This window comes from Rhizopus delemar, genomic scaffold (assembly GCF_000149305.1).
Source record: "Rhizopus delemar RA 99-880 supercont3.8 genomic scaffold, whole genome shotgun sequence".
NCBI classification, from domain to species: Eukaryota; Fungi; Mucoromycota; class Mucoromycetes; order Mucorales; family Rhizopodaceae; genus Rhizopus; species Rhizopus delemar.
Window position 1 is genome coordinate 114851 of NW_027137834.1, and position 27463 is coordinate 142313.

Genomic DNA, 27463 nt, shown 5'->3' on the forward strand with positions numbered 1-27463 from the left:
ATACAAGAGAGAGAGAGAGTAAGGCTATCGAACGAGTTTTTTGTTTTGTTTTTTTTTTTTCATGCAAAAGAATAATTTAAATTCCGAATGATTTCTTCATGGTATTTTAAAAGACTTTTACAAATTATGTAAAGATGAGCTAAAGATGAAGAAAAAAAAAAAGAATGTTTAATGTGAATTGAATGAGATTATATTCTTTGAAGAAAAAAATGTGTGAATTAAAAGGAAAACAACTATTTACAAAAGAGAGGGGGGGGAATGAATAGATTCTATTTGAGTAAACGATGCCTCGTTTTCTTTTTTGATTCACCGTGAGATGAGGAAGGTTCTGATTGATCTGAGAGAGAAGAAGGTTGATCGAGTACGATGAGATGACAACTCTCTTTTACTTGAGGACTTGGTTCAACCAAAAGATGATGAGCGTGTGATCTTTCTGGATGATCTGCGGTACAGACGGCAATACTTTTTACCCAATCATCCGCCAAGACATCTTCAAGTGAGCAACGTTCGAGAGGGTTAGGATTCAAGATACGTTTGATGATCGGTCTTGATTCACGAGGAAGCATTTTGAATAATTTCTCTGCTCCTTGAGTGGAAGGAGTGATGAAATTCTTATAGGATTGATCCTTTTCAGGACGAGGTAATCGCCAAGGAAATCGACGAATGGACATGCAGATGAAGATGATTGCACAAGACCATAAATCTGTAAGACGAGCATCATAATCAGGCTCAGTGAATTGTTCAGGGGCAATATAAGGATCTGAGCCACAGATGCCTTTACTTTTATGAACTCTTGTCTCAAAAGGATACTTGTTGACCACAGCACAACCAAAATCAATGATTTTCACAATACCACGTTCATCCAAGACCATATTATCCAACTTGAGATCCCTGTGAGCCAATCCCATCTGCTGCATGTATTCAACACCACTCAACAACTGACGCCAACAACAAGCGATTTCTTCACGAGACATTTTACCACTCATGACAATATTAAACAAGTCATTTGGAGCAAATTCCATAATTTCATAAAAATTTTGACCTTCTTGAATGATATCCAGTGTCTCGATGACATTTGGATGATGTAATGTAGACCCAATACAGAATTCAGCAGTAACTTTCTTCACATACTCTTTTTCTGGTTCATTCAATCCTCTTTTCCTAAACTGTTTGACCGCAAATGTTTTTCCATCTGTACTACGTCGAATCAGTCGCACCGAACCGCCGGCACCTTTACCAACAAATCGACCTAAAAAAAGAAATGGAAACACACGTTAAAATAATTAATAATAAAAAATTTTTTTTTTAAATTTACCCCATTTGCCATATTTTCCTTCTAAATCTCGGTTAAATTCATTTGCAAACGAAAGATCACTGTTGCTCGTAATCGAAGGTGCCTTCTTGGTTTTTTTTTTATCCCCTTTTAAGAATCTTTTGAGGTCATGAAAGATAGTTTCCTTCTTTTCCAAATGATGAAAATGAGTGTGATGATATTCCTTATTATATTGTGGTCTTTTAAATACAAATTGAGAGGGTGTACCAGGTCTAGAAGGTAATGAACTCGTACTGCTACTATAACTATTCTTTACAGGCAAATGATTCAATTCTTCATCACTCGATGCTTTTCTACTTGTCACTAGGGGTGATTTGTTGTTATCTTCATCATCACTATGATTGGGTGATAAAGAAGGTGGTGTATGTACAGCAGTAGGTGGAAGTGAATGGGTATCAGAATCATACATTGTATGTTTGTGATGAGGTGTCAACAGTGGTGTACCAGGCATTGAAACATCAGGCGTGATATTATGAAATTGATGAACAGCATGTTTATTTTGAAATATCTTTGCTGGGGAATCAAAATCAATGTTTTGTAATTTATCCGAAAGTTGATGAACGTCGACCATGTCTCTGTATAATAAATAAAAAGAAAAAGAAATGTGAAAGAAAAGACCAGGACGGCTTTATTTCCCGTTTTTATATTTTTTTTTTTTTTTTTTTACACGGCAGAACATTTGCATTTCTAAATTAGGAAACCAACATCAAAAGAAGTGCCGATAATTTAGCCCGCCGCCACTTGCTGTTTGATAGGATGATAAGCACTAGGGAAATATAAAAAACTTTATAGGCAAGGGGAAAGGAAGGTAGGGGGGGGGGGAGAAAGACAGAAAAAGGGATGTTCATAAATCTACTTTTCTTTATCCAATCCTCTCTTTTCTTTATCCCCCCCCCCTTTTTTTTTCATTTGCTGCGGACGCATTCGGATAATCAAGGAAATGTCATTAGATCCGAGCATCCTTTAGGAAAAATATCCTTCCGAAAAAAAAAAAGGCCAAATGTTAACCCGCCTAAATAGATTAAACGAGTCCTTTTTTTTTTTTATCTCTCATTAACGTTATCAACCATAAACACAAACACACACACAAAGTTTATCTATTTTTTATATACACATTGTAATACATTATTCACTTTATATCATTCACCCTTTCCATCCCTCTTTCATGTCTACCTTGATTTCACGTGGCAAGAAATTTTCTGTATTTGTAATCTGGGGGTGGAATAAAAAGTGAGAAAAATTTCCTGGTTTTTTTTTTATACTTTTTTCTCTTGATTCTAGACTTTTGCTTACAAATAGAGCAACACTAATAAAAAAAAGAAAAACAGATGCATAACATCGTCAGCGGTGAGAAAACAAAGCTATAAATATAGATTAGTGCATATTATTATCTTGTTTTAATCAATGAATGACCTATTCATGAACAAGTGAAAAAAGATAGTTATCTGATGGATGTCGATCCGATTTGTAATGGTTTCTATATAAAGTAATTGATGTAACCTAGCAACGTATTTATTTTCCCTTTTTAACCTTTTCAAAGGTCTTGGTCATCATTGTCCGCTTAAAAAATCATATAGGCTGCATTAAAAATTTCTATTTTTGAGATAAAATGTGGTGATTGGCAAGTTCCAAGTCGTTTGGACTATTTTAGTGCATATAATAATAGTATTTTACTATTTACATTTTTTTTTTTCTTTTTCAATATCAATCACCTTAAAGATTCTAAAGGGAAGCTATCAAAAGTCGATCAAAAATGCCAAGATATCACAAAGTGATTGATATCTCCCTTTTGAAATATTAAAAAAAAGAGAGTTTGTAGAGCCAACTTGGATGATTTTTAGACAGTTACTATGCTCATTATTCAGTTTTTTCTAGACCATGGACCATCTAAAATTCTAATTGGCCAGCTGAGAATTTTCATCTGTCCAACTCGAATAAAATCATGTAGAGTGGTTGTAAATACTTTGTCTGATTGAATAAGAGGTACAGGAAGAAATCTCAAAGCATGTGTCCCTTTCTTTTGGACATGCTAAACTAAAGATCCCATCACTCAACATAGACACCTTTTCTATACTCAATTGAGTGTTGCTGTAATAAAATGTTCTCCCCTTCCTTTTTTTTTTGTTACTGATTTCTATGTGCTTAAAGGCTTTAGTTATTTATCTTGATCAATAACATTCGCTTCATGGTGGTATGGTCAGTTTTCTCCTCTTTTTGGAGAAATGGATGTTTGCTACTTTTGTCCTTCGATTTTGACTGCTAAATAAGAAATCCTTGGCATGAATGCCTTTTAAAGAATTTGAGAAACAATTCAAAACTGCCCTTTACATTCTTTTACCTTCAAAAGATTGACAACCACAGGCTCTTCCACCTCTGCAACCATGAGCTTGTTGAAGGGGGGGGGCAATCTGAAGCTGCTTTCCGATTTTAACTTTGTTCTTTATTGCTTTTAGACCATGTCTTGACTTTTAGACCATGTCTTGACTTTTTATAAAAAAAAATCAATTCGTCACTTTTGTAAACAACAAAAAGAGTCAAATCAGAAAACGTTTGTTTAGTTTCTTTTGCTGTTGTAAAGGATACATGATACGCTAACCTAAGAAAAAGACTGTTTGTGATGCTGATTATATAATACAGACTAACCTACCATTTACACTCATTGATGAATGGCTCAGTGTTTAAACCCTCTAACATCTTGGTACATCTTTTTATCCTTTGTTTTTCTTGCTTTTTTTCTGAATTCAAGAAACATGCCTTTTCTTTCTTTTTGTTTGCCATCTCTTTTTGTACTTTCTTTTACATGAAAGCATGAGGTTACCTACTACAAAGGACATCACCCATACTCCTCTGTTGTATCTGATTTAATGGCTTTTCTTTTTTGAGGTTGAATCATTTTGCTCAAATGCTATTATCCACCTTAGATAACAATCGAATAAGCTTTAAAGCTAAGAGTAACAATGCCACATCTTCGTTTTCAAAGTTCTAGAATCACCAAGTTTTCTTTCTCTCTTTCACAGTCTGCTCTATCCATGAAAAAAGTGACAATTTCAAACTCAATCACTACCAAAAATGTAAAAGCTCACATTTTTTTTTATGCTTCTGTCAACTGTTGTATCCACATCTTGTGCTCCAACTGACATGGTTCTCAGCCATTAAAACTAAGTTCTTAAAGTTCTATCTTTAGATTCTGCTGTTCACTGATGATGACTCAATGAGAAGCATAAAACGCTTGTGAAGACAACCCAAAGATAGGCCATTTTGATATAAAAGAACAAATCTCACTATTCTCTATAAATTGCCATGGTCACTTTGTTTATAGTCTGGAATGGATGCTTATTTTAATTGCCCTTTTGTTTTTTTTTTTTCTGCATTAAAACAAGTCAACTGATTGCATAAAAATAAAGCAATATTGACTGTTATCTCCATCACTTTCTGTAAAGACCCAACAACCAATCATAACCTGAGTGACTCCATGTGTCAGTCATGCTTTGACTGAAAAAAAAAAAAAAAAAAAAAAGAGAGAGATTCCTTGATTTCTAATCATTGTACAACGACGACCTGTTTGTGTTTATCAAATAAAGCATGTTTATGTTGCCATGCAGAACTCTGCCGAAAGAATGCTTAAAGTTAGATTCTTGGTTTCACAATTATAAATCATTGAAATAATAAATTTTATACACAACCATCCGATCCCTTGTTATGCAACTATTTCCTTTTATAAAACTTGATGTTTTTCTTTAATTAGCTTTAAAAAAAGTTTTTTGTTTGACGGAATGTTTTGAAGGGGAGATTGTCTAGAATAGAAAAAGAATACCTTAAAAAGCTAATGTCATTTTGTTTTATAATAAACAAGATGGAATAATATTTTCCCATCGTATTCTCATCCCACTCGTTGCATATTGAAGAACAATGTAATCAAAACTCTTTAGCTTTTTATTATATCTCATCTCTGTTTAGATTGGATTCAAATAAAATATTAAATGAATCATTGTACTCCCATTATTTATAAAAAAAAAAAAAAAAAAAAATGCCTTGTTTCAAAGATGTGTTGTACAGAATTTTTTATTGAAGTGAAATTATTTAGTGCAGCCCTTTGTTTATTCTCCGTTATCTACTTTCCACTTTACCTTTCCTTCTTCTTCATCCTCTTACACTTTCAATAAACAAGGGCTCATGTCCCTTATGTTTTACAATCGTTATTCCTTGTCTTTTTCTATAAAATAAGGCTAGAACAAGCTTATCTTTAATTGAAACAATTCATGTCAATACCCTATGTCTTGCTGCATAATATGATTTCCCCCAGAAAAAAAGAATCAATCATCCTTGAAAAAAAAGTAAATTTAAAAAATCACACCAATTCTCTTCTTCTTTTCTTTATATAACTTGCAAAGAATGCCCAAGAAGAATAGCAATAATAAAGACGTGACTCAAACCGCTGATAAGAATCGACCTAAATCAAAACACGAAAAGAAGGAAGAACAAAAGAAATACAAGCAAATGGTATGTAGTCAATCAATACAAACAAACATCTAATGTTCTGTTTATCAGAAAAATGAAAAGGCAAAAATGGCAAAAAAAGGGTTCAGTGTTAGTGGAAAGGACGTTATTTAATGAATAAATACTTTATCTTGTCGTGTAACTAATCTTCTCCCAAAAAAATTAAACATTTTCATTCAATAAAAAACTCGAATGTTTTTATCAAACATAATCTTCTTGAACAATACAAAATGGAATCTATCCCATAAATTTTGGTTTGAAATCTGGTACAGTTCAAGTGAACCTAAATTCATCAAAGATCACAGAATAGTGTCTTGTCCCCCCCCTCCTCCAATCTGTAAATAAATGTGACACAAAGGTCTGAGCCATTACAATAGTCGCACGAAAGAATATTAAATAACCACACTTCTTCTTTTTCTTTTTTTTTCTCTCTCTTCAAAATGTATTCATCTTTTGTCAGCAGGAAACCAAAAGATGTCAACTTGGAGAATGATGAGGATGAAGATGACTCAAGTATTAGTTCTCCAATATCACCCCTAACACCAGGTACCCAACCACATGGTTTCCATTTCTTTACATCCTTTAATTATAAAAACGAACCAAACATGACCAGACAATATAGAATAGAACCAGAACCTTATCGAGAAAGATCCTCGTCTGTCGGTAGCATCGTCTCTGTCCATCAGCAGCCACGTCCTCCTCGTAAAAGCAGTCTTGTAGAAAATGAAACCCATTTTCAGTTATTCAGAAAACCTTCAGTCAGTCTGTGTGTGTCCATCAAGGAAATCAAACAAACAGGACTTAAATTACTATTACAATCCATGACACCTTTAGGTTATTTTCTTTATTATCTACTGACTGAATACAGTAGCGAAAACTTGGTATGTGCCATGACAGACAACAGACCTGTGTATAATAAGAAATCCCTAGTTTTTTTATCTTGCAGTCGATAGCTATCAAAATCATCCATTCTCCAGTCAAGTAGAAAGGTGCAGTATAGCCAGTAGAATTGCTAGCGATTATCTCTCAAGTTCATCTGAACTAGAAGTCAATTTAGACGATCGAATACAGAGACTAGTCCAAAAAGCACTTGAACAACAACAATCCACCTTGATCTCTTCTGGACATGAATTCGATGCTGCCAAAAGACACGTCTTTTCCTTACTCAACAGTAGCTATCATCGTTTTAGAATGAGTTCAGTCTGGGCCATCATGGAATCAAAGTGCAGTAAGATCATACAAATATCAACATTGTGCTTTTCTGACCATGAACACTAGATGAATTATACAATTCAGAAAGATCACAAGCCTTGATTGTAAACTTACTCTTGTCTTATATAAAACATACCAAAAATGGGTATTGCCAAGAAGTCTCGAAGCTGGTTCATTCGTTCTGTCTTGTTCACCTACCCGCTGGATACCAACAATATTCTAATCAATCTTTTGCTGCTAAAAGCCGTCCTGAGCCGTATCAAAAGAGCAAATTTGATTTACTCGGAAAAAAGTTTCATATAAAATAAAGATGTATTACAGCTGTGCTGTCAATTCCTCTTTAGGTATTTTCATTCAAATCCTTTTCAAAAGGTCATCATGGCCACGGGGTGAGTCCTTTCGATTTGCCAAAAAAAAAAAAAAAAAAAAAAAAAAAAAAAAAAAAACGGGAGGAGAATGTGTACTATAAAATGAGAGCAAAACACACACACACACACTTGTTTCTCTGCTTTTCATTGTAAATCACAATGTATCCTCATCACTTTCAATTCGAGAACCAAAATTAGGATAGGCCGCTATACAACAATGACACCTGTCCTATTCACTCCGACCCTAACTTTCCTTTTCTACAAGCATCAAAATACAACCATTGAAAAACGCAGCAAGATTCCCATTGACAACCTACATCATCTCAGCAAGACCCATATGGCTTCCATTTTCACTCGTCGTTCACTACAGCAAACGGTTAACTGCCAGCTGTGTCCCTTTTATCGGTCACAGGCCACCTGACCCCATGAACTCCATTCTAGACACCTGTGCCACGGTCAATGCGATTTGGTCACCAGCCAACCAGGATACGTTTGTCTTACCTTCTGTTGCTCCCATGTTTCCTTACCCTTCATCTATCTGGATGCCCAACACTTGCTCTTTCTCTAATCAAACCCATCTGATCCATATGACACATGATGGTACAATCCACAGCGATCTCAGTCCGATCACCACCAGGCAGACAGACACAGGCCATTTGCAGGCTGCAAAGCATCCATCGGAACAGACCGATGAAGGCACTTCCGAGCATGATGGTGACACAACCACGGACCCTCTTTAAACGTTTTCTTTCCAGACATCCCATCCACCGCAGAGAATCAAGATGACAGCCCATCCCTGTCTCAAAAGCACTCTGAGGGATTGAAAGACAAGGCCTATGTGCCCCAAAAGAGACCATCCATCTGGTGTTACCGAAGCTCTAAGAAATCCTCATGGGTTGCATTCGATCTCAAGCACCCAACCTGCCTTGACAAGAAAATTCGCAGTGGAAAACTAGAAGCGAATCAAGTGCCGTCGATCAGCAATATCAGACTCTTTTGTCGCATTGAAAAAGCCCAATTCGACTTTCTGGGTCTATCATTGTCCCTCTTTATGATCGTGTGGCTTGATACACAGCAAATAAAGAGAGCACACTGTTCCATGTGGCGGTTGTGACAATCACCGACTCATTGAATAAGATTACTTTAAAAAACATTCAATGCCATCACTGGTCATTGATATTTTCCGTTAATGAATAAATCACTTTTTCCCACAATACTTTCCCTTTGTTTATTGTTCATTCACATCATCCTTTACACTATCTGTTCAACCGGTAACCATTCTATATCATTCATGCCTTCTAACCAAGTCATCAAAGCATCCACATCAAACTCAGTCGGTAGACTCCAAAAGAGATTGCTTGGGTCATTTCTGAATATGTTATTAGAGGCTCCCAAATCGTTTACAATCTGTTGTCCCATTAAAATATCATAGCCCTCAGACACATTTGCATTTTGTAAAGTATTGTCCAGTAAACCTGTTTCGCTGGTTGCTGTATTGAAACCAAATTGGGATAAGCTAAATGCTTCTTCTTTTGTACCAGGCGTATAATGACAAATCCCTGGCTGATAAAATTGACCTATTCAATAGATGTTTTAGTATATCAAAACATAGCAGGGCGAAATGTACTTGTATTGATGATGGATGAAGATTGAAGAAAGCCCGCTTGAGTGTTTATACTGTTTAGATTGTGATTACCCTGATCCCTACTTTGCTCTACCAAAGGTTCCTCGTGGGTAGTATACAAGTTGGTTTTATTAGAATCCTTTTTCTTTCTTTTGCTTTCTTCAAAATGATCCATATGTATCATAAGCACATCATACAGCATATGTGTCAATTTTGCATTCAACGACATATCCTTAATCTTTTGTGCTACCTCGTATCCTTTCATGAGATCCTCTCTACCTGCGGATGAGATCTGAGGATTCGGATTCTTTGCATTGAAAATTTGAATCAACCCGAATTGTCTTAGTGGGTACACTGAAAAGCCATAGGGGCACATTAAAAAGTCTCGGATGGACAAGCCATGTGCGATACGCAAACCACGACTGGCAGCACTTGAACAGATTTGCTGTGAGGTTGCGGATGACTTACTTACTGTTTTCTTGAGAAAGGGCTGGTGAAGTAAGATGAGCGCTCCAAAATAAAAAATAAGCATGAATGCTATAAAAAATACACTATCAAGGAGAGCAGCGAGTATTATAATCGTATCAATCTTTACCAATATTGGGAGCAAAATGTCCTCTTTCTTGATTGAAATCAGGTATTTGACTATTTCTTATAGTGCTTGAAAAATTATATCTCCATTCTGTCAATTCGTGGTCCATCATGGCAACTATTTGATCACTGCCATGTTCATAACTAAATTTTTTTGCTTTGGGAGTATGTAAACCTAAAAGGATACGACTAATCACCCTGGACAGCTTAATGAATTGCAAAAAGAGCTCATAAATACGTGGTCGACCTCTTGCTGCTACCGAGATTTCTAGAGGTAGAGTTAATGAAGGAAATCGAGGGAATGGTTCATTGTTTAGTAGTCGCTCCTTGTCGACCGCATAAGCGTCCATGACTTCTTCCCAATCTGCCGTAACTTCTGGATAACCTACATTCATATCCTAGGTAAGCACGTTAGAAGAGAGCATATCAAATCAAAGGAAAGTACCTCATCCCGAAGACTGATGGATCTTCCCACTATGGATGCTTGAAACACGTCTGTTATATAGAGCGCCCACCATACTCTCTTCCTGGTCTCTTTTTCTCTTTGAGATATATCCCATTTTTCACAATTTCGATGAAGACCCAAAAGAAGAGCCTAAATAGAGCATTAACATATCAAAGAAAGAAAAAGAGGGTACTGAATTATTTTGTGTATCTTTACAAGTCTTATTGCCTGTAGCATCATTTTAGATCAAGTCGCTTTTAGCATCTTTTTTGTACTTACAAGTCCTGCCATCTGCCATGCCTCAGAGCATTTAACATTCATATCTGTGCGATGGTGAAGAATTAATAAAATCGCTTGGATCTTGGATAGAGTTGGAACCGAAGACATTGTATTCAACAGGTACTCTGCTCGATCAAAAAAACCGTTTGCCCAACCAACAGGAACATCCCATGAGACACATGAGGTTAGTTTGCCTTTTGCTTCTAAACTTTCATGTTCTACAAACCGAGCAGCAGCGCCAAACATTGCGTTGAGTAGTTCACCAGATGGATATATGCTCAGTCTGCCACGGTATTGGTCTATGAATTCAGTTTTATCAATTAACGGCAAGATAGGATGAATATTTGCAAAATAGCTTAAGGATACATTAGAAAATACGAAAACAGTTACTATGGTGTTCTTACATTTTTAATAATCTGACGGTTGTATACTTGTCAATTCCAGCAACAGAGTAGATGTACTTGTGTATATTCTCACATACAGGGTGTATATCTTCTGGCCATTCAATCAAGGGTATCATTTGTCTTTTCTGGTCTGCTGCTATTTTTGGCTCTGCATCGTAAACAAGCACACTATCCTCTCCGAATTTCTTCACTGTATGATTACCCCACCTTTTCTCACTTGAAAAATCAATCCTGCTATTGAGTAGTTGAAAAGGAGATAATTCACCTAAATATTGAACAGGTTCTTGTTTTATACCAGGAGGACATTGCTTTGGATCCAAAAACTCTTCAAACAAGTTATCTGATACTGTGATTGGGGCTGAATCGTTATGAACAGTGTACTTGTTATTCTCTGGACGCTGTCTTTGTCGGATGATGGCCTTATTTTTTTCTAGTTCAGCAGAGATCATGCCCTGCTGCTTTTTTGCTTCAGTAGATCTTACATCTTGAATTAATTTCTCCATCCGCTCAATACGCTTTTCTAAATCTTCTGCATATCTACAACGATAAATAAGTTTTGATCTTTATTTATTTTAATTTACCCTTTTTGTGGGCCTCTCTTTTTATTGCTTCATAGGAGATGTTAGCAAACTAAGCTTCTCAGCATTGATTCCTCTTATAATTACACTTTGGTAAATTCACAATTCTCATTATAAGCTATACAGTTAAAGCATGCCTTTCCTTCAGAAAAGATACACCTCACTTTTCTTTTCTTACAAAAATCACTTTAAATGATTTAAGTTGCATACTCGATTGCTAATTCCGTTCTCTTTACCAAGCTGTTGTTACTCTAAATCTCTTATTTGTTTCGTTGCTGCCATTCGTTGTTACATTCATTTGTAAAAGAAGAGAAAGTAAAAAAAAAAAAGAGACAGTTTTAAAAAACAGCCAAGATTTTTATAATTTAGACCAAGACCCAGAGAACCATGATTGATTCTGTTTCTTTGGATCAAATAACCTTGGAACACTAGCATCCAATTCTTCCACTTGTTGAATTGGACCTACCTCGGTAAGGACGGGTTCTGTATCATTTTGATCGACATCAAGTTCAATCACAGTGATTGTAATATCATCACGGAAACTTCTGGAGGGCTGTCTAGTGAGTCGCTTTGATAGTTCCAACTCTTCATTTTCCACAGGTTCCTTTACTTTTACATTCTTGTAGACAGCATCATAGAGTAAGGCCTGACGAGTAAGGTGAGTAGCAGGATTCATTTCTCCTTGCGTCTTCCATCGACTCATGATCTCTGCCGCCACTTGATCTCCTTCTCGACTACGACAATCATCCCAACTCAATTCGTCCCACAAGCCATCTGTACCCAAGATAATAAATCTGTCTCCCTTTTGCAGTTTGTGTCGAGAAACAAGGGGCTTGGACTCCAAATAAGGTGGAGTACGATAGTTTACGACAATACGATGATGGTATCGAGCAAATCTTTTATATGTGTCATAGGGAAGGTAGGGAAATACTTTCATTTGGTATTCTACAGGCACCTTATACATAATATCACCAAATGCTATAATAAAATGTAAATATTTATGTCTTCAATTGATTATTTCATTAACTTACATCCACCCACAGCAATTAAACCAAAGATACGATTTCTCTTGACTATAACATCGGATTCATTAGGAGGATGCTGTGCTATCATATGGGCTTTCCATTCAGGACGAGCGGGTGATTCTTCTTCAACTAGTCGTCTTCCTTTCCAATTACCCTCTTCGTCCTGGCTAACAACTTTATTCATTTTTAATAATAGTAAAAAACAGATACTTCATTTGACAACTTACTAACTACGCGGGAGTCACCTGTATTTGATGAATAGACAACATCATCCTTCAGGTACACAGTTAAAGCACAAGAACCATTGATGGCTTCATCAATAATAGCTTGTGTAGCTTTCTGGTCAGGCTGACGAGCAATAGCTGCTTTGATATCTTCTTCATTCGTTTTTTTCAAGTTTTTCGGGAATAAATTATAAAATCGTTGTTGAATATCCTGATCAAGTTCAACAAAGGCAGTTGAAATGGCTTGCTCTGTTTCCTTTTCAGATAACGAGCTTTTATTCAATTCTCTAGCCATATAGATAGGTAGTTGGTCCTTGATCAATTTAGAGCACTCAGGGCCAATGTGACCTAAATACAGCTTGTGAGAAGAAGAAAAAAGGGGGGATTAGGTTGTTATTACCGTCATACACGCCAGCAATTAAGCCTTGTTGGAAAGTGTTGATGCTATAGTTATCTTCAACAGGATTATTTGAAGGCAACCTATTGGTATAAACAGCCTTGACGTGGTTTATTTGAGGCTTAGTCGCAAACTGGCCAGATCTTAATCTTTTGCTAATTTCATCTTTGGACAAGAGTTGAAATGCATGTTGATCATGATACTTGGGCACATCTTCCTTGACTGGAGTAGAAAGAGGTTCTTTGTGAGAAGACTTTAAGTAATAGTAGCTTCCAGCAGATCCGAATGCACCAAATCCTGCTGCTGTGGCCAACGCGGTACGTAAAGGTATAGACATGTTGAAGATGTAAGAAACAAAAGAGTCGCCGCATGATTGATATTTATTCAAGTCTATTTAAAGTACCGCATATTGGGTTTTCTTGTTACAATATCTTTAAAGGTGCCATCCTCTCTTTTCATCGCAGTACCACAGACCCTCATATTTACCTAATACGTCCTGAGGTCCTCGCATAACATTCCTTCGCTCTGAACCAAAAGCCAAACCTTAACACGAAACAGTCGCGTCTACTAAGAATAATGGCTACTTTTGTAATGACGCCTTACTATCTCTATTGTCGTTTACATTAACAATATTTAACCACATTGCTATCTTCAAGAACCCGGTTCATTCCAAATACATGTCTGACAGAAACCCAATTTTGAGTATTGCGAAAAAAAAAAAAAAAAAAAAAAAAAAATAGTACGCCTCCGTAGACGCAATCAAGCTTTTCCTCAGATAGTGACGACCTTTTATACATTACTTGAGCTCTATCACTTTATGAATCAAAGGGACTACAAGCTCAAATTAGTGATATTGTAGTTGACTGTGACTTAACCGATTTCATGCAATAAAAGAATAGCTGTTGATCAAAAAAGCATAAATTTATGGTTTCATTAGCTATTTTGTGTAATACAGTAGCTAACCAATCAAATGGAAAATAGGGTTCTAAATATGTAAATAGAATAGTAAAAGTAACCTCCAAAGAGATATTTATCGCCTTATTTCTAAAGATTACTTAATATACATTATTCTTGACTATAACACCAATAGGAATTCATTCAAAGATAAGGATTAGTGTTCATCACGAAAGGATGATTATTCCAGTTCTTTATCCTGAGAACATTCATACAATGTTTAAATTATATTCTACATGTTTTTTTGTTCCTCTCCTCTTTTTTTCCCTTTGTACCCATCACTGTTTCGATCTGATTTGATCAGTCCAAAAGAAGTTTTTGAGCTATTGTAATATGACTAAGGCACTCTTTCACACCACAAAGTAATGAATTTTAAAAACAATCTCTTCTTTATTGAAGCTAGGAACAAAGGAGTATCATTCTCTTTTCCTTCCTCTAGTAGTGGTAAAAAATATTTGCGTTGCACCCTTAAATAGAATAGTGGTATAGTGGTATTTATGCTGGGAACTTATGCCGTTCTTTAGAAATACACCCATAAATAGAAAATACCCTTAAATCGAACACCCTTAAATAGAGCGGCTACTGTACCATCAAGATTTGTCCGTTAATGATAATTATTTTATTATAGTAGTTTATATTTTTTAAGGTTGACACTCTGTTCACGTGTTTAGAAAAAAGACTTGAATGCCATTAAAATCGATATGGACAACAATTCAGAGCACGCAGCAACAATCACGACGTTTAATGAATTTATCAAGACTTCTGTAACAAAATACGAGAGTGGTGATGCTCTGGATAGCAATTTAAACGCTCTTGTTTTATACAACATGATGCTGATTCAGCTTGGTGATGACAACTATGGTATTGAAGAAAATGATTGGGATCATTTCAAAGATTTTGTTCAAAGAGATCCTGCACCAACACCAACCCAATTGAACGTCGCCGAAAAGGGTGTCCTCTTGTCATCAATCAGCGGAAAAGCTTCGTTTAGACAGTTAGCAGCAATGGAGAAAAAATTGCTGGCATGCAACTCAAGCAAGGTTGATCAGATTCTTCAGATAATACAAAACACTCCAAGAACTGGTACAGATACTTCTGTCAAGAAAGAAGACGTGTTGATCACCGATTTCGTTGAACCTCTTTTGATAGAACCTTTCTTGCGCACCATCCCACGTACAATTATTCATGGCAACGGACATCCTCTCCATGAATCTTATATCAGGAAAATTAAGATAGCCAACAAATGCGGGCTACCATTGAAGGGTATACGAGGCAGAGCTCCTGATCGTACTATCGAATTTCAGATGTCGGAAAAGAAAACGTTTTCAGTGTTGGTTGCAGAAATTAAGATAAAAGAAAACTCTTGTAAGAATCCTGACTTTGTTAAGCTAGCAACACTCATGAAAGATATTCTGGATTTTGTCGTGATGGAAGGTATTAGAAACTACTTCACAACAGGTATATTGGTGGCAGGTTCTTCCTGCAAAATTATCAAGGTACACATGCCAATCAAAAAAAAAAAATGTATTGTATGGCTGAAGTGGCATCGTTTCATCTACCTGATGGTATAAATGATGCTCATTTCCATGAAAAAAATACAAAAGACGATAATAGCGATGTCTCAGTGTTGATTGATGATTGATAGTTCGATACTTCTCTTGCAATCACTTGATATCTCTCCTTGTGAAAACATCACTGTTGATTCATATCCTTCGCCTGCCCATCATAATACATACTACAGTTAGTTGAGTTTTATACCATTTGTTCAATAAAGTTAATTATATGCATCCAGTTTCATTAGGAAAAAAGTTATCATAGCAAATCTATTATCCCTCCGAGTACAATATGGGATTAGTAAATTTACAGTTCACTGGGTTTGATGATGAAGTTGTCAAGATCGTATAAAGGAAGTGAGGTGATTAATTGAAACTGATACTTACAGTTGCTGTGTGTTCCGTATTTCTACTTTTTACACTGGAATATTTATTTAAAAAACTAACACTAATTATACAAACTTTAAGGATGAGACTTGGTCTACTCGATAACCTTGTTGACAACACCAGTGCCAACAGTCTTATCGCCTTCATGAATGATGAAACTTTGACTGTCTTCAGGAGCAACATCATGAGTAAGTTCACATTGCATTTCAACGTTATCACCCGGCATGACGAACTTATCATCAGGATCTTCAATACCTTCAGGATGAGTGAGACTGACAGTAACATCAGTAGTACGAATAAAAATTTGAGGACAATAGTTGTTAACAAAAGGAGTCCGATGACCACCTTCTTCCTTTGTCAAGATAGATTTGCGCTGGCGCCTTGGTTGGTTACCGGGCGGTGTACCTAAGTCGTGTGTTTACCATCCAACTGACATGCTCACCCGCCCCCATACGATTCGGTGCCTACACATGCACCAACGACTACAAATGCCTTCCACCGAACCTGATCCCTTGTCCTTCCTTTTGAACAAATTACCAACCAAACGCAAGAACGGTGCTCTCAAACTTCCCCCATCAACTCCCTCAGCCTGGACTGTCCGCTGGCCTACTATCTGCTAAATTCTATTCGAACTCGACTACCTACATCATGGCAAGATCCCTTCGGGAATTCCCTCACTTGGAACCAAGTTAGTGAACTGGCTCAGCAAGACCTAACCTAGTATCCTGTCATACTTTTCCTTTCTCCTCTTTCCTTCTCTGTATTTTTTCCCTTTTTGCCTATCAAACAGGTTTTTAGCTCTTTATACATTTCTTGATCTAGCCCGGGAAATTCAATCACAAAAGTGATTATGTGCTCACGTGGGTTTTAATTATTTTATTTTAATCGTATATATCTCGATCTCAAATGTATTTTCTTAATAAAATATGTACTACACAAACTAAATACTTGTTCTTTTTTTTTCTTTTTTCAAACTTTTGAGATCTCTACAGTGGCAAGTACTTTTTATTTCAAAGATGGACTGGGCAACCTTTTCGATGAGCATGATGAAAGAGTTTGTGATCTCATGGAAGGGGTCTTAACAAAAATTACAGACCCAGACATTGTACTTGACACAATAACTAGCCGCAAGAGTTATTAACTGGGCTAGATCACCAGCTGGAACTCACGCTGTGGTTCAAACTGCGAAAACAAGAGTAACTTCTCACACGGTTATCGGAGCCATCCATTCGTCTGCAGTGCTTCATGTCGTTTCGAAACCCCCCTCCCTCCCGAACCTGAATTAGACACTGTTGCCAAAAAGAAGAGAAAGGGAACAGTGGAAAGAAACGGGGTGTAGCAGAGACTAACGACGACAAGGGAACTCAGGAGGATGACACCAGTGTAGTTGATGTAAAACCAGCTCCAAAAGGTACAACAACTGCTCATTTTATTGAGTTTGTCAATGAGCTCCTTGATATTATGGATGAGTATGAATCTTTAAAGGGTAGTTATTTAGTGATGGATAATGCTAGGATCCATAAGTCGATACCGATGATTCGAAAAATTGAAGCTAGAGGTTATAAAGTAATGTATCTCCCCCTTTACTCGCCTGAGTTAAACCCTATTGAACAGTTCTGGGCTTCAGTGAAAGGGAAAATGAAGCGCCATCGCTTGATGAAAGAAGAGACATTATCTTCTAGAATTGGTGATGGATATAATGATGTTCGTTTTAGTGATCTTTATAGCTTTCGCCTTCATTCTAAATTATAAATTATAAATTGCTATAAACGAGCTCCATTCTAAAGCTTTTCAATGAATAAATATCTACTAATTCTAGCTACAAATCAACTGAAATGTTACGAGAACCGAAATACTATATGATTCTATTAATTGAAACATGGTTAAACACTATGAGTTAAACCTAGTAGCATCTTTTATTATGTTTTATTCACTTCAAATTATTTGCAAATAATTTGTTTTTGCATTAACCGACAAATTAAATCTTGTCTTTCGTCAATTTGATTTTTTGCAACCGGCAATTTCATTTTGCTGTGACCAACAATATCCACCAGCCGGACTGTATTATGACTCTTGTGTACATCTTCAATTAAGTGTATAAATGACGTCAAGTGTGCTATTACCACGTTGTAAAAATTGAACGATTAATAGCTCAATGCATCAAGGGCATGTTTTATAACAAGTACAAGAATAATAATAAACTATAATTTTTATATTCATGTTCTTGCTTTAATTTACCGCCTTTCTTCATTGTTCTATAACACAACTTACTTTTATCAAATCAATCTCCGAAGATGAACTACTGTGTTCTTTTTTAAAACTAAGCAAAGTTATGGTTGGCTAATGCGATCTGTTCTCTGTCTTTCTGGGTGTGTCTGTGTTCTAGATTATTAAATGATCCAATAAAATGAAATGAAATTTCCAATTGATAAAGTGACAAGAATCGTTCCCTTGGTTCCTTTGGTCTACCTTTTTTTTTTTACTTGACATAAAATAATATTACCAAATAAATAGAAGATGTGATACAATAACAAACCAATATTTGTCACACTTTATATTTGTTTTTATGCTCTATTCTTTACAGTGTCTTGAAACTAATCGTAAAATACAAATACAATTGATATAAATAAAAGAAAGAGTCGGATTGAAATGTTTCATGTAGATCTGCATTTATATTCTCAAAAAGAACCTTATCTCATGTATGTGCACAAGAAAATTAAACCGCTTTTAGAACCACATTCCAAACGAACTTTATTTTCAAGTCAAAAGAAAGAAAGAGAGAGAGAAAGAAAGAGAGAGAGAATCTTTCTCACCCTTTGAATCTATCACAATCATGTTATCAAATGACTTTTTGAAGACAAAACACAACAACTAAACATTTCACACTTTTGTTTATTCAAAATAGTCATTATGCAAAGGGTGTGTAGGTAAGAAATGAGAAAGAGAGAGAGAGAGAGAGGACATTGCATTTCTCTAAGCCCTTAAAATGTACCGTGCTCATGCCTTTGTGAGGGCTGCAAAAAATAAAAATAAAAATAAAAGGACAGAGTAGGATATGCATAAGGTTAGAATTTTATTTTATATGTAGTTGATAAAGGCGTGTACAAAATTATCTATTCTCATGCAATAATACCTTACCAAAGAACAATACATTTCAAGAGGAAACTTGTCTTTTTTATTATTATTATTATTATTGTGCGCTCTTTTTCTTTTTGATGAAAACGTTACACATAATAGCATGAAAACAAATCGTGTATATAGTACAAAGCAGCCAAGCCCAATAAAAGGCAAATATTAGAGTTTCACGATTGAACCATATTCACAAAGCACACACTAGAAATAAGAAAGGAAGAGGGAGATTTCATTTGGTGATTGAGATAAGAAAAGTGATAATTGAACCAAGCAAGCTACCCTTCTTGAAACATAGTCATGTTCACTCTCTGTTCTTTTTAATCTTAGGCCAATACAAGACAAAAAGGTAAGCTTTCTTTGTAGGTTTGCTCTCAAGTGAGACCGCTGCTTTCCGAAATTACACTAAAGCAAAACACAAAGAGAATGGTGTGCTTAGTAACCGGCTTACTATCCGAAAAAGTGGATTAGAAAAGTATATAAAAACCAAGCAAATAATTCTGACAGGGCGATATGAATAATACCATTTTATTTATTGATTTAATCTGTATGCATAATGTACCATCCATTTTTCTTCTTTTTCTTTCAAAAGCAGATAAAAGTCTTGTATCACAATAAAACCGAAACGAGCATTACAAAAAGGGATTATGCTTCCGAGAGCCAGATCAAATGATATCATTCAGCATTGTAAATGAGTTACTCTATGTGAAATGATAGATAGGAACACTTTAAAGATTAGTTTCAAGTTTAGGTGTATATCCATTCTTTATTTATTGCTCAATTAAAAAAAAATAAAAAATAGCTCAAAAAAAAAAAGATCCCAAAATGTGTCCAAAATAAGACCCATGTTATCTTAAATTCGCCCCAAGCTGAGATTTAAATATTAGTTTCTATTTTCAATTCACTCAACACTTTGAATGCGCTCAATCATTTTGAGAAGGGGTGGAAAGGGAAAGAGAGAAAAAGGATTGCTTTTAATTAATGCCCTTGTATCATTTTGGGTAATAAATTCCCATGCTATATTTGGATAAGAAGATCAATTCTTGTTATTAAGTGGCTATTTTTTTTAAAGCTTAATTCATTTCTTATTTATTATCCCAATTCAGTCTAATAATAAGCTATTTTGATTTAATCCAATTTATTTGATTTCCTTTGCTGATCGGTCAAGTCCTTTTGTGTGAAGAAGTTGTAAATTAAATGTGACTTTTAGGTTGCACCGTTTTTTTTAAACAACCGATTTAGGATGACGGTTTTCGGTTGTGTGCAGCTTCAAATAAGTTGCAACTTTATTTATTTCAATCGCACCACCCCAAATTTGACTTAGTTGATATTCCCTTTTTCTTTTCCCTTTTCTCTCTCTCTCTCTTTTCTTTCTTTTTATTTTATTCTCTTTTTTTTTTTTTAAAAAAAATATATATACATTTTATTCTCTTACATAAACAAAAAAGAAGAAGATGAAATCAATGTGAGTTATTTAAACCCATTTTCTTTTTCTTTCTTTTATTTTCTTTTTTGTCATCATCAAATGATGAAATCATTTTTTTTTGTATAAAAAAGAAAATAAAAGAAAGAGAAGGAAAATGGACGCTTGTCCAACGATACACAATTTTGACACCCATTCTTTTTTTTTTCTCTCTCTTTTGTAGTAATAAGCACTTGGATTTAAAGAAAATAACGAAAAACAATGCAAGATCAGAAATTTTTAGCATTTCTTTAAAACGATCCAATCAAATCAAAGAAGCTAAACAACAAAGACATTCATCAGATATTGGATCGATTGCTAGGCAACTCAAACGTTCATTATCCAAGGCAACCCAAAAACTCAATGGATCGCATTCAGATACACCCAGTGTGTCCAATTCTGATTGGCCAATAAAGAAGCCTCAATTGCTTCATCTCCAATTGTTAAAGCAGTACTTGACCTTTGTATCTTGCGAGACAAAGACAATTGTCAATAAAGAAAATAGCTCAATTCAATTCACTTTTAATGAACAAGAAAACAAGACGCATCAACCATCACATTTGGGAGCAGCTATGATTGAACATTTAGTGCATAACAATAACACTTTCAAAAGACAATCAAATGAAGGTAATAAAGGGCAAAAAAAAAAGGAAGGGGGGTGAAAAAAAGAAGGGGAGGCGCATAAAGCATATTTTACTAAACTTACTTGTAGATGGTCGCTCAATTCCTAATTTGGTAAACCGTACTGCAGACCGCCGTCGTCCAGGTAGACCACCCAAGACAAAGATGACGTTTGAAGATGATATAAAGTGTAGAAATAATCAAAAGAAGGAAGATGTCATTCAGTGTATTTGTAGTACACCTCAAGATGAATTTGGTGCTATGGTTCAGTGTGATGATTGTCTTTCTTGGTTGCATGTAGAATGTTTAAATTTAAATGAAGAAGCACTTGAAGAATCCTACCGTTGTCCTCCTTGCTGTCTTTCTCTTGGAAACCCTCATAATCCACTGCCTAGTTCAATGACATGGCGTTATGAAGCACAAATGAAAAGTCAACGTTTGGCAGCTATTCAGGAAACTTCAGATGACGAGGATGATGATGACGATATCAGTTTTATGGATGTTGAAGAACAACCACTTCATATGAAACTCACATTACCTGAACCCATTCAGGATCACTCTGTCAGTAAACATGAAGAATGTTCAAGGTCAACCACACCTGAAGATTGGTCTGATGCTTCATCTGAATCTCGTTATAGTAGTTGCAGTACAAGCGAAGTTAGTACACCTAAAGAACATATTTATGCTGGTGATCCATTTGAATATCAGCAAGAAAATCTGATGATTGACCCTGAAAGCTTTGAAATCTTATCACATTTAGCTTATCTTCAAAAGTTGAAAGATAATTTATTTTCACCTATTGCAACGGATGTATTTTTATGTGAAGACAAGTAGGTGTCTTTATTATTTGTGTATAAAATGAATTCTCATCCTGTTTACAGTAGCAGCAACTATTCAATGACTCAACCTGATACTTCAACTCAATCATCATCTCTTTATGAAGCTTTGCCTTCCACTATTTGTTCACAAGAACTTTCTGAATTCTCGTTTGATAATGGCCCCTTTTGGCAACCTTTAAATTAATTATAGCATTGTTTGTAAATACCTTGGATAATAACCCTACTTTTTTTTTTATTTTTTTTTCTCTACAAAAAAAAAAACAAAAAAACAAAAAAAAATTAAAATTTGTATTATATCCCCACCCTTTCCCCTTCATACTACTTTCTCCCCTCTTTTTCTTTTTTTTTTTTTTTTTTTATTTGCTTTATGTTCATAATTTGCATCATCCCCTTTTATATACAAAATAAAGAAAAAAAAATGTTTATAAAACATTGTAAAAAAAAAAGTGAGTGAGGGGGTAAGTTTAGTGTTTTTCTTGCTTAAAAAGATAATTGTTTCATATTTTATAATTTGGTTAGATCAAGAAATGTAGGACAGTTTATATTATTTTGCTCAAAAGAGGGGATAAATTGATTTATGCATTTTATAGGTAAACATAAACTTTTTAATCTCTTGTTTTAAACAGGTTTATGACTTTCTTTTTCACATGAATAAAAATCATGTCAACTTTATGCTTTTGACCATGAGAAAATACAACTTGTTAAGGTTTATTGTATAAAAGAGAAGGAGAGAGAATGTATACATTTGGTTTTCATGTGAATTCATTCTATTCTTTTTATATAAACACTCAACCTATCATTCCTTCCCTTTTACTTTTCAGCATTGGACCGTATTCTGAAACAAGAATCGAGACTTTTGTTCTTTATCGCTTTTTAAAACTATGGCTATACAAGCATTGAATGCTTTCTATTAGATTCATTCTTAGTGGTATTCACCTTCAATATCAAATATCCTTTCATCGCTTTTGTTTTCTTTTTTTCCCTAGAGAGTACAATGACTCTTGATTCACAACAAGAGTATTTAGGATTATTGTCCAATTAAAATTAGTATTCATTACAAAAATTCAATGCGTCAGTTGTACAACTTGGGCATATAAATTAAACAGTATCATCATACATTTGTATATCAAATAAAACGTAAATAAGGATTTATTGTACAAAAATAAGTATGTGCTTAAGAATGATATCTATCTAAGCCTCCCCTTTTTTCTCTCTTCTATGCATAATTAGTGTTTATATTATGTGATGCAAAAATGAATCTAGTCAAAAATGATCTTGGTCGCCTTGGGTGCTTCTCCAGACGTATCCTTGAAAAAGGCACCATAAGCACTGTGTGTCTTCTTTTTGACGGTTGTACCAAACTTGAGTAATTCATCAGGTACGTTCATATTAGCTTGTTTCAACACATTGATCAATTCACCAGAATGAGCCTTGTCTTCAGGAGTAAAGAAAGTGTAGGCAGTACCCTTCTTACCACCACGACCTGTACGACCGATACGATGAATATAAGCTTCGATCGTCAAGGGAAAAGTCAAGTTGACAACGTATTCTACATCAGGAATATCAAGACCACGGGCTGCAACATCAGTGGCAATCATCAAAGGATAAGAACCATCCTTGAAAGAGTTTAAAGCTTCTGTACGTTGAGCTTGATTTTTATCACCGTGAATACCAATCACCTTGTAACCGTGATATTCTAATGATTTCTCGACACGCATCGCTTCCTTTTTATAAAGAGCAAAAATCAAGACTCGATTCTTTCTTGATTTGTGAATCTTTTTCAGCAAGTCAACAAGAAGACGTTCCTTGTCTCTAGGGTTTTGAACAACTTGAACAATCTGTTGAATATTTTGAGAAGCAGCAAGGTCAGGAGAACCAATAGTAACACGCATAGGGTTGTTCAAGAAATCACTTGCAAGCTTACGAATGCTTTCAGGCCAGGTAGCAGAAAACATCAAAGTTTGACGATCCTTGGGTGAATATCCCATGATGGAACGAATGTCGTTTTCAAAACCATCATCCAACATACGATCAGCTTCATCAAGTACCATGAATGACACCTCAGACAGGTCACAAACACCTTCATTAATAAGATCAATCAAACGTCCAGGGGTGGCTACAACAATATCAACACCTTGTTGGAAAGCACGGCGTTGAGGTTGCTTGTCAACACCACCGTAGACACAGATGGATTTAACACCGACAGCCTTACCAGCCGTCTCTGCTTGTTCAGCACTTTGCATGGCTAATTCACGAGTAGGAGAGACAACAAGCATCGATGGCTTACCATTCTTCTTTCCACGCTTCAACTTGCTCGCAATATGAACCAAACCGGGAATAGTAAAGGCAAGTGTCTTTCCGGAACCAGTCTCTGCAATACCAACAATATCACGGCCAGAGAGTGAGATGGGCCAAGTAGCAGCTTGAATGGGTGTAGGGTTGGCAAAGTTTTTGACAACCTCCAAGATATTGGCAGGTAATCCAGCTTGCTTGAATTCCAAAATAGGTCGAAGCTTCAAATCACCTTGAATATCAATGTTGTGCTTCTTCATATAGTCATCAATTGTGCTTTGAGGAAGAGCTGAGAGTTCCTTATTTTGTACGTATTTGTAGGAAGCAAGGATTTCAACATTCTTTTCTGTTTCTTCAACTTCTTCCTTCTTCTCTGGCTCTTTATCTTCTTTGTTCTTCTTTTCTTTCTTACTCTTCTTTTCCTTCTTGCCCTTCTTCTCCTTCTTGCTCTTCTTGTCCTTTAAAACTTCTTCTTCCTCTCTTTTTCTCTTTTCAGCCTATGCAAATAAAAAATTAGTTTCTTGACTCTTTTAGTAAATCAATCTACATACTTTTTCAATCTTTGAAGGAGACATTTGAATTGATGTCGAAAATAATAATAAAAAAAAAAAGGATAATTTCTAAAAGCTTTTTTTTTTTTTTTTTTTTTTTGAAACTGAACAAAAAAAGTGACCGTCTATTCTTTCGCCACAGAATGTTTTTCTGAGATTTAAATCCTTTGGTACATTATTTTTTGTTCCAAGAAAAATAAAAAGATGCCAATAGATGCAGATAAAAAGCACCAACTAGAAGACATTTTATCAGACAATGTATCCATCATGGACACTGAAGATGCTGAACAAGACCCTAGTATCCATATTTCGGAAGAGGAGGCAAAAGAAGGGTTTTGTGTGGAATGCAAAGATCAAGAGGTTGGGAAGGAAACTTGTTCAGTTCTTTTTTCAATTCTAACGAAATATTAGGCAGTTGCTTTTTGTATAAACTGTAATGAAGCCTTTTGTGAAGTTTGTCATGGTAACATAATCTTACAACCTTAAACAAGCATATACTCAACTTTATATAAGGCATGATTCACAGAACTGGAAAAAGAGCAGCGCATAAAAGTAAAGAATACTCAACACAAGCCAGTGAGACCGCTGAAGGAAATAGAGGCGAAAGGGCAGAATCAACCGAGGAGCATGTAATTGGAAACATATTCAAAAGCAAAAGATAATCTAAATGATGTTGCAATAGGCCGAAGCAAAACCACAATCCACTGTACCTTTGGATATTAACATTGGAGAAATCATGGAAAATAGAGCAAAGTATATTCCTTTACGTTTACAGATGGAAGAGAGAAAATATTTGCGACTGTAAGTTGTAGGAAGAATTAAAATAGCCAGTTGAATAATACATGTATTATAGATTAGAGGCAGCTTTAAATGTGACAGAATATACAGGTAATTTTTAAATAAAGTCCATGTATACAGTCAAAAAGGTATTAACGTATTTATAAAAAAGATAAAATTGATGATGCTTCCAACATGGGCAAGGCAAAGCGGGTTGTTAACCAAATTAAAGAGCTCTGTGCCATCTTGACGGGTGTCGTTTTATCTTGCGATTATAAGCGCGGTCAAGAATTATTTGCTGATCGAAGTTTCGAAGATAACGAAGAATTCTTTCAGACTATTTTTGAAATTGGTCGTCGTTACAAGATTATGAATCCTGAAAAGATGCGTTCTGCTTATGGAAAACTCATGTATTTACTGTCCGTAAGTTTGAATGGATGAGTATACATGTTGTGGTTAGAATAACGCCTGTTGTCATTAGGATTCTATGATTCCTGAAGTAAAGGATATGCTAGGATTCGATTGCGTTGTGCCCATTAAGACTGTTTATAGCTTCTTGAAGGAAAAAAATGGTTTGAAAGTGCTACATGAAGACATTGTGCTTTTGGCCACAAAAGAAATCATACCTGATGGCAAAACGAGACCTCAAATTCAAGCAGAGATAAAACGTAAAGAGAAGAGTATTGAGATCTTAAGCAGAAAATATCAATCAAAGTATCTTTCTGCTGATGAAATTAGACACTGTCTGTATAGCATTGGTGATAACAATGCTTACTTGAGATCCAACCGGTAAGTCCTTGTTTCGTTCACTTTAATCGTTTATTTATTATTATTGAAGTGATCCATGCGAAAAAATGATTTTCTATCTTGAAAAGTTTTTCAATCCCAAGGATAAAAGTGATAATGACTATTCACTGTCTATTGCTTACGGAAATCAAGGCCATCGTCTAAGTCACGATCATGAGACTCAGTATATCTACGTCAATCAAACCTTGAAGCTCTGGCGTGAAATTTTGAATGACATGTTTAAGCTATGGACTTTAGCAGATCAAGATATACTTTCTCCTTCAAACCCCTATCGTCTCTCTCACACAGGCCAAGGTCTCCATCGTGTTCAACCTTGTCCTGCAACGTCAAGAGAAATGCACCGCATTCTATTCAAGGCGCAAAAGAAGGCTGGCACTTGGATTGGTAGCAGTGTTATTCACTTGGGTGATAAAAATGTACCAAACGCACTGATTTTCATTGACAAGGTAAAAAAAAAAAAAAAAAAAAAAAAAAAAAAGTCAGCTCATTTTTCCATGTTTTAGTATAATCAAGTGGCACGTATATTGAACCCTATCTGTATTACACTCGACAGAATTGATGAATTGGCTAAAAATGCTGGAATTCGTGAACTTATAGAATCAAAGTTTGATAGTTTAGACCTTTGTAAAAAGACAATATTAGGTAAACAAACTTTCTTTTGTAGGCAGATGCAAAGAATATTAAAGTGTTTTTGATAGCTGACTTTTTCCGTTTTGCTTTTGATGGCTCGGGTGCTGACAACTTTTACGACGCTGGAAGTTGTATTGATGGTAGACTGACTTCAGCATGGAATTGTAGGTTACAACAAATAATTGCTTAGCATTGTCATTGATTTTTTTTTTTTTTTTTTGCAATCCTTAGGGTGTTCACAAATTGAAAAGAAACCATATTTTCCCGTGTTTTTGTTGGCTGTAAGCAAATGATTAGCTGATTTTATGTGTGTGTGTTGCTGATCCTTTTTAATTTTCTTAGGGGTTCACTGGCTTTGATGGTGGTGGGTGGTAGACTGTGTGACGGCAAAAATAAATATAAAAGATAAAATAAAATAGATTACGATTGCTTGTACCATTTATATAAATTTAAGGTTTGACTGGATTCACAAAGGTCATGAAAG

At 35.4% G+C, this 27463-nt stretch overlaps 10 protein-coding genes across 10 annotated transcripts; 5 read left to right on the forward strand and 5 right to left on the reverse strand.

Moving 5' to 3' along the window:
- Positions 1-269: 269 nt before the first annotated feature.
- On the reverse strand, positions 270-1904 carry RO3G_10278 (uncharacterized protein; the record flags this gene model as incomplete). Its single annotated transcript, XM_067664863.1, has 2 exons — positions 270-1249; positions 1316-1904. 2 exons carry the CDS (start codon positions 1902-1904, stop codon positions 270-272), a joined length of 1569 nt encoding a protein of 522 aa, XP_067520964.1.
- A 4366-nt stretch (positions 1905-6270) lies between these two features.
- Positions 6271-7108, forward strand: RO3G_10279 (uncharacterized protein; the record flags this gene model as incomplete). The annotated part of the gene is made up of 2 exons (XM_067664864.1): positions 6271-6740; positions 6784-7108. The coding sequence occupies 2 exons, from the start codon at positions 6271-6273 to the stop codon at positions 7106-7108; spliced, it is 795 nt and encodes a 264-aa protein (XP_067520965.1).
- Positions 7109-7835: 727 nt separating this feature from the next.
- RO3G_10280 (uncharacterized protein) lies at positions 7836-8150 on the forward strand (the record flags this gene model as incomplete). The annotated part of the gene is made up of 1 exon (XM_067664865.1): positions 7836-8150. One exon carries the CDS (start codon positions 7836-7838, stop codon positions 8148-8150), a length of 315 nt encoding a protein of 104 aa, XP_067520966.1.
- A 511-nt stretch (positions 8151-8661) lies between these two features.
- RO3G_10281 (uncharacterized protein) lies at positions 8662-11202 on the reverse strand (the record flags this gene model as incomplete). Its single annotated transcript, XM_067664866.1, has 6 exons — positions 8662-8987; positions 9107-9544; positions 9630-10023; positions 10146-10220; positions 10350-10632; positions 10754-11202. The coding sequence occupies 6 exons, from the start codon at positions 11200-11202 to the stop codon at positions 8662-8664; spliced, it is 1965 nt and encodes a 654-aa protein (XP_067520967.1).
- A 487-nt stretch (positions 11203-11689) lies between these two features.
- On the reverse strand, positions 11690-13314 carry RO3G_10282 (uncharacterized protein; the record flags this gene model as incomplete). The annotated part of the gene is made up of 4 exons (XM_067664867.1): positions 11690-12309; positions 12363-12530; positions 12584-12928; positions 12981-13314. The coding sequence occupies 4 exons, from the start codon at positions 13312-13314 to the stop codon at positions 11690-11692; spliced, it is 1467 nt and encodes a 488-aa protein (XP_067520968.1).
- A 1318-nt stretch (positions 13315-14632) lies between these two features.
- Positions 14633-15603, forward strand: RO3G_10283 (uncharacterized protein; the record flags this gene model as incomplete). The annotated part of the gene is made up of 2 exons (XM_067664868.1): positions 14633-15427; positions 15577-15603. 2 exons carry the CDS (start codon positions 14633-14635, stop codon positions 15601-15603), a joined length of 822 nt encoding a protein of 273 aa, XP_067520969.1.
- Positions 15604-15965: 362 nt separating this feature from the next.
- RO3G_10284 (uncharacterized protein) lies at positions 15966-16307 on the reverse strand (the record flags this gene model as incomplete). Its single annotated transcript, XM_067664869.1, has 2 exons — positions 15966-16143; positions 16294-16307. 2 exons carry the CDS (start codon positions 16305-16307, stop codon positions 15966-15968), a joined length of 192 nt encoding a protein of 63 aa, XP_067520970.1.
- A 4727-nt stretch (positions 16308-21034) lies between these two features.
- On the forward strand, positions 21035-22106 carry RO3G_10285 (uncharacterized protein; the record flags this gene model as incomplete). Its single annotated transcript, XM_067664870.1, has 3 exons — positions 21035-21089; positions 21175-21913; positions 21965-22106. 3 exons carry the CDS (start codon positions 21035-21037, stop codon positions 22104-22106), a joined length of 936 nt encoding a protein of 311 aa, XP_067520971.1.
- Positions 22107-23181: 1075 nt separating this feature from the next.
- On the reverse strand, positions 23182-24789 carry RO3G_10286 (uncharacterized protein; the record flags this gene model as incomplete). Its single annotated transcript, XM_067664871.1, has 2 exons — positions 23182-24711; positions 24766-24789. The coding sequence occupies 2 exons, from the start codon at positions 24787-24789 to the stop codon at positions 23182-23184; spliced, it is 1554 nt and encodes a 517-aa protein (XP_067520972.1).
- Positions 24790-25280: 491 nt separating this feature from the next.
- Positions 25281-27354, forward strand: RO3G_10287 (uncharacterized protein; the record flags this gene model as incomplete). The annotated part of the gene is made up of 10 exons (XM_067664872.1): positions 25281-25394; positions 25448-25566; positions 25619-25653; positions 25715-25965; positions 26024-26331; positions 26381-26795; positions 26853-26991; positions 27048-27119; positions 27211-27260; positions 27322-27354. The coding sequence occupies 10 exons, from the start codon at positions 25281-25283 to the stop codon at positions 27352-27354; spliced, it is 1536 nt and encodes a 511-aa protein (XP_067520973.1).
- Between the last annotated feature and the right edge of the window lie 109 nt (positions 27355-27463).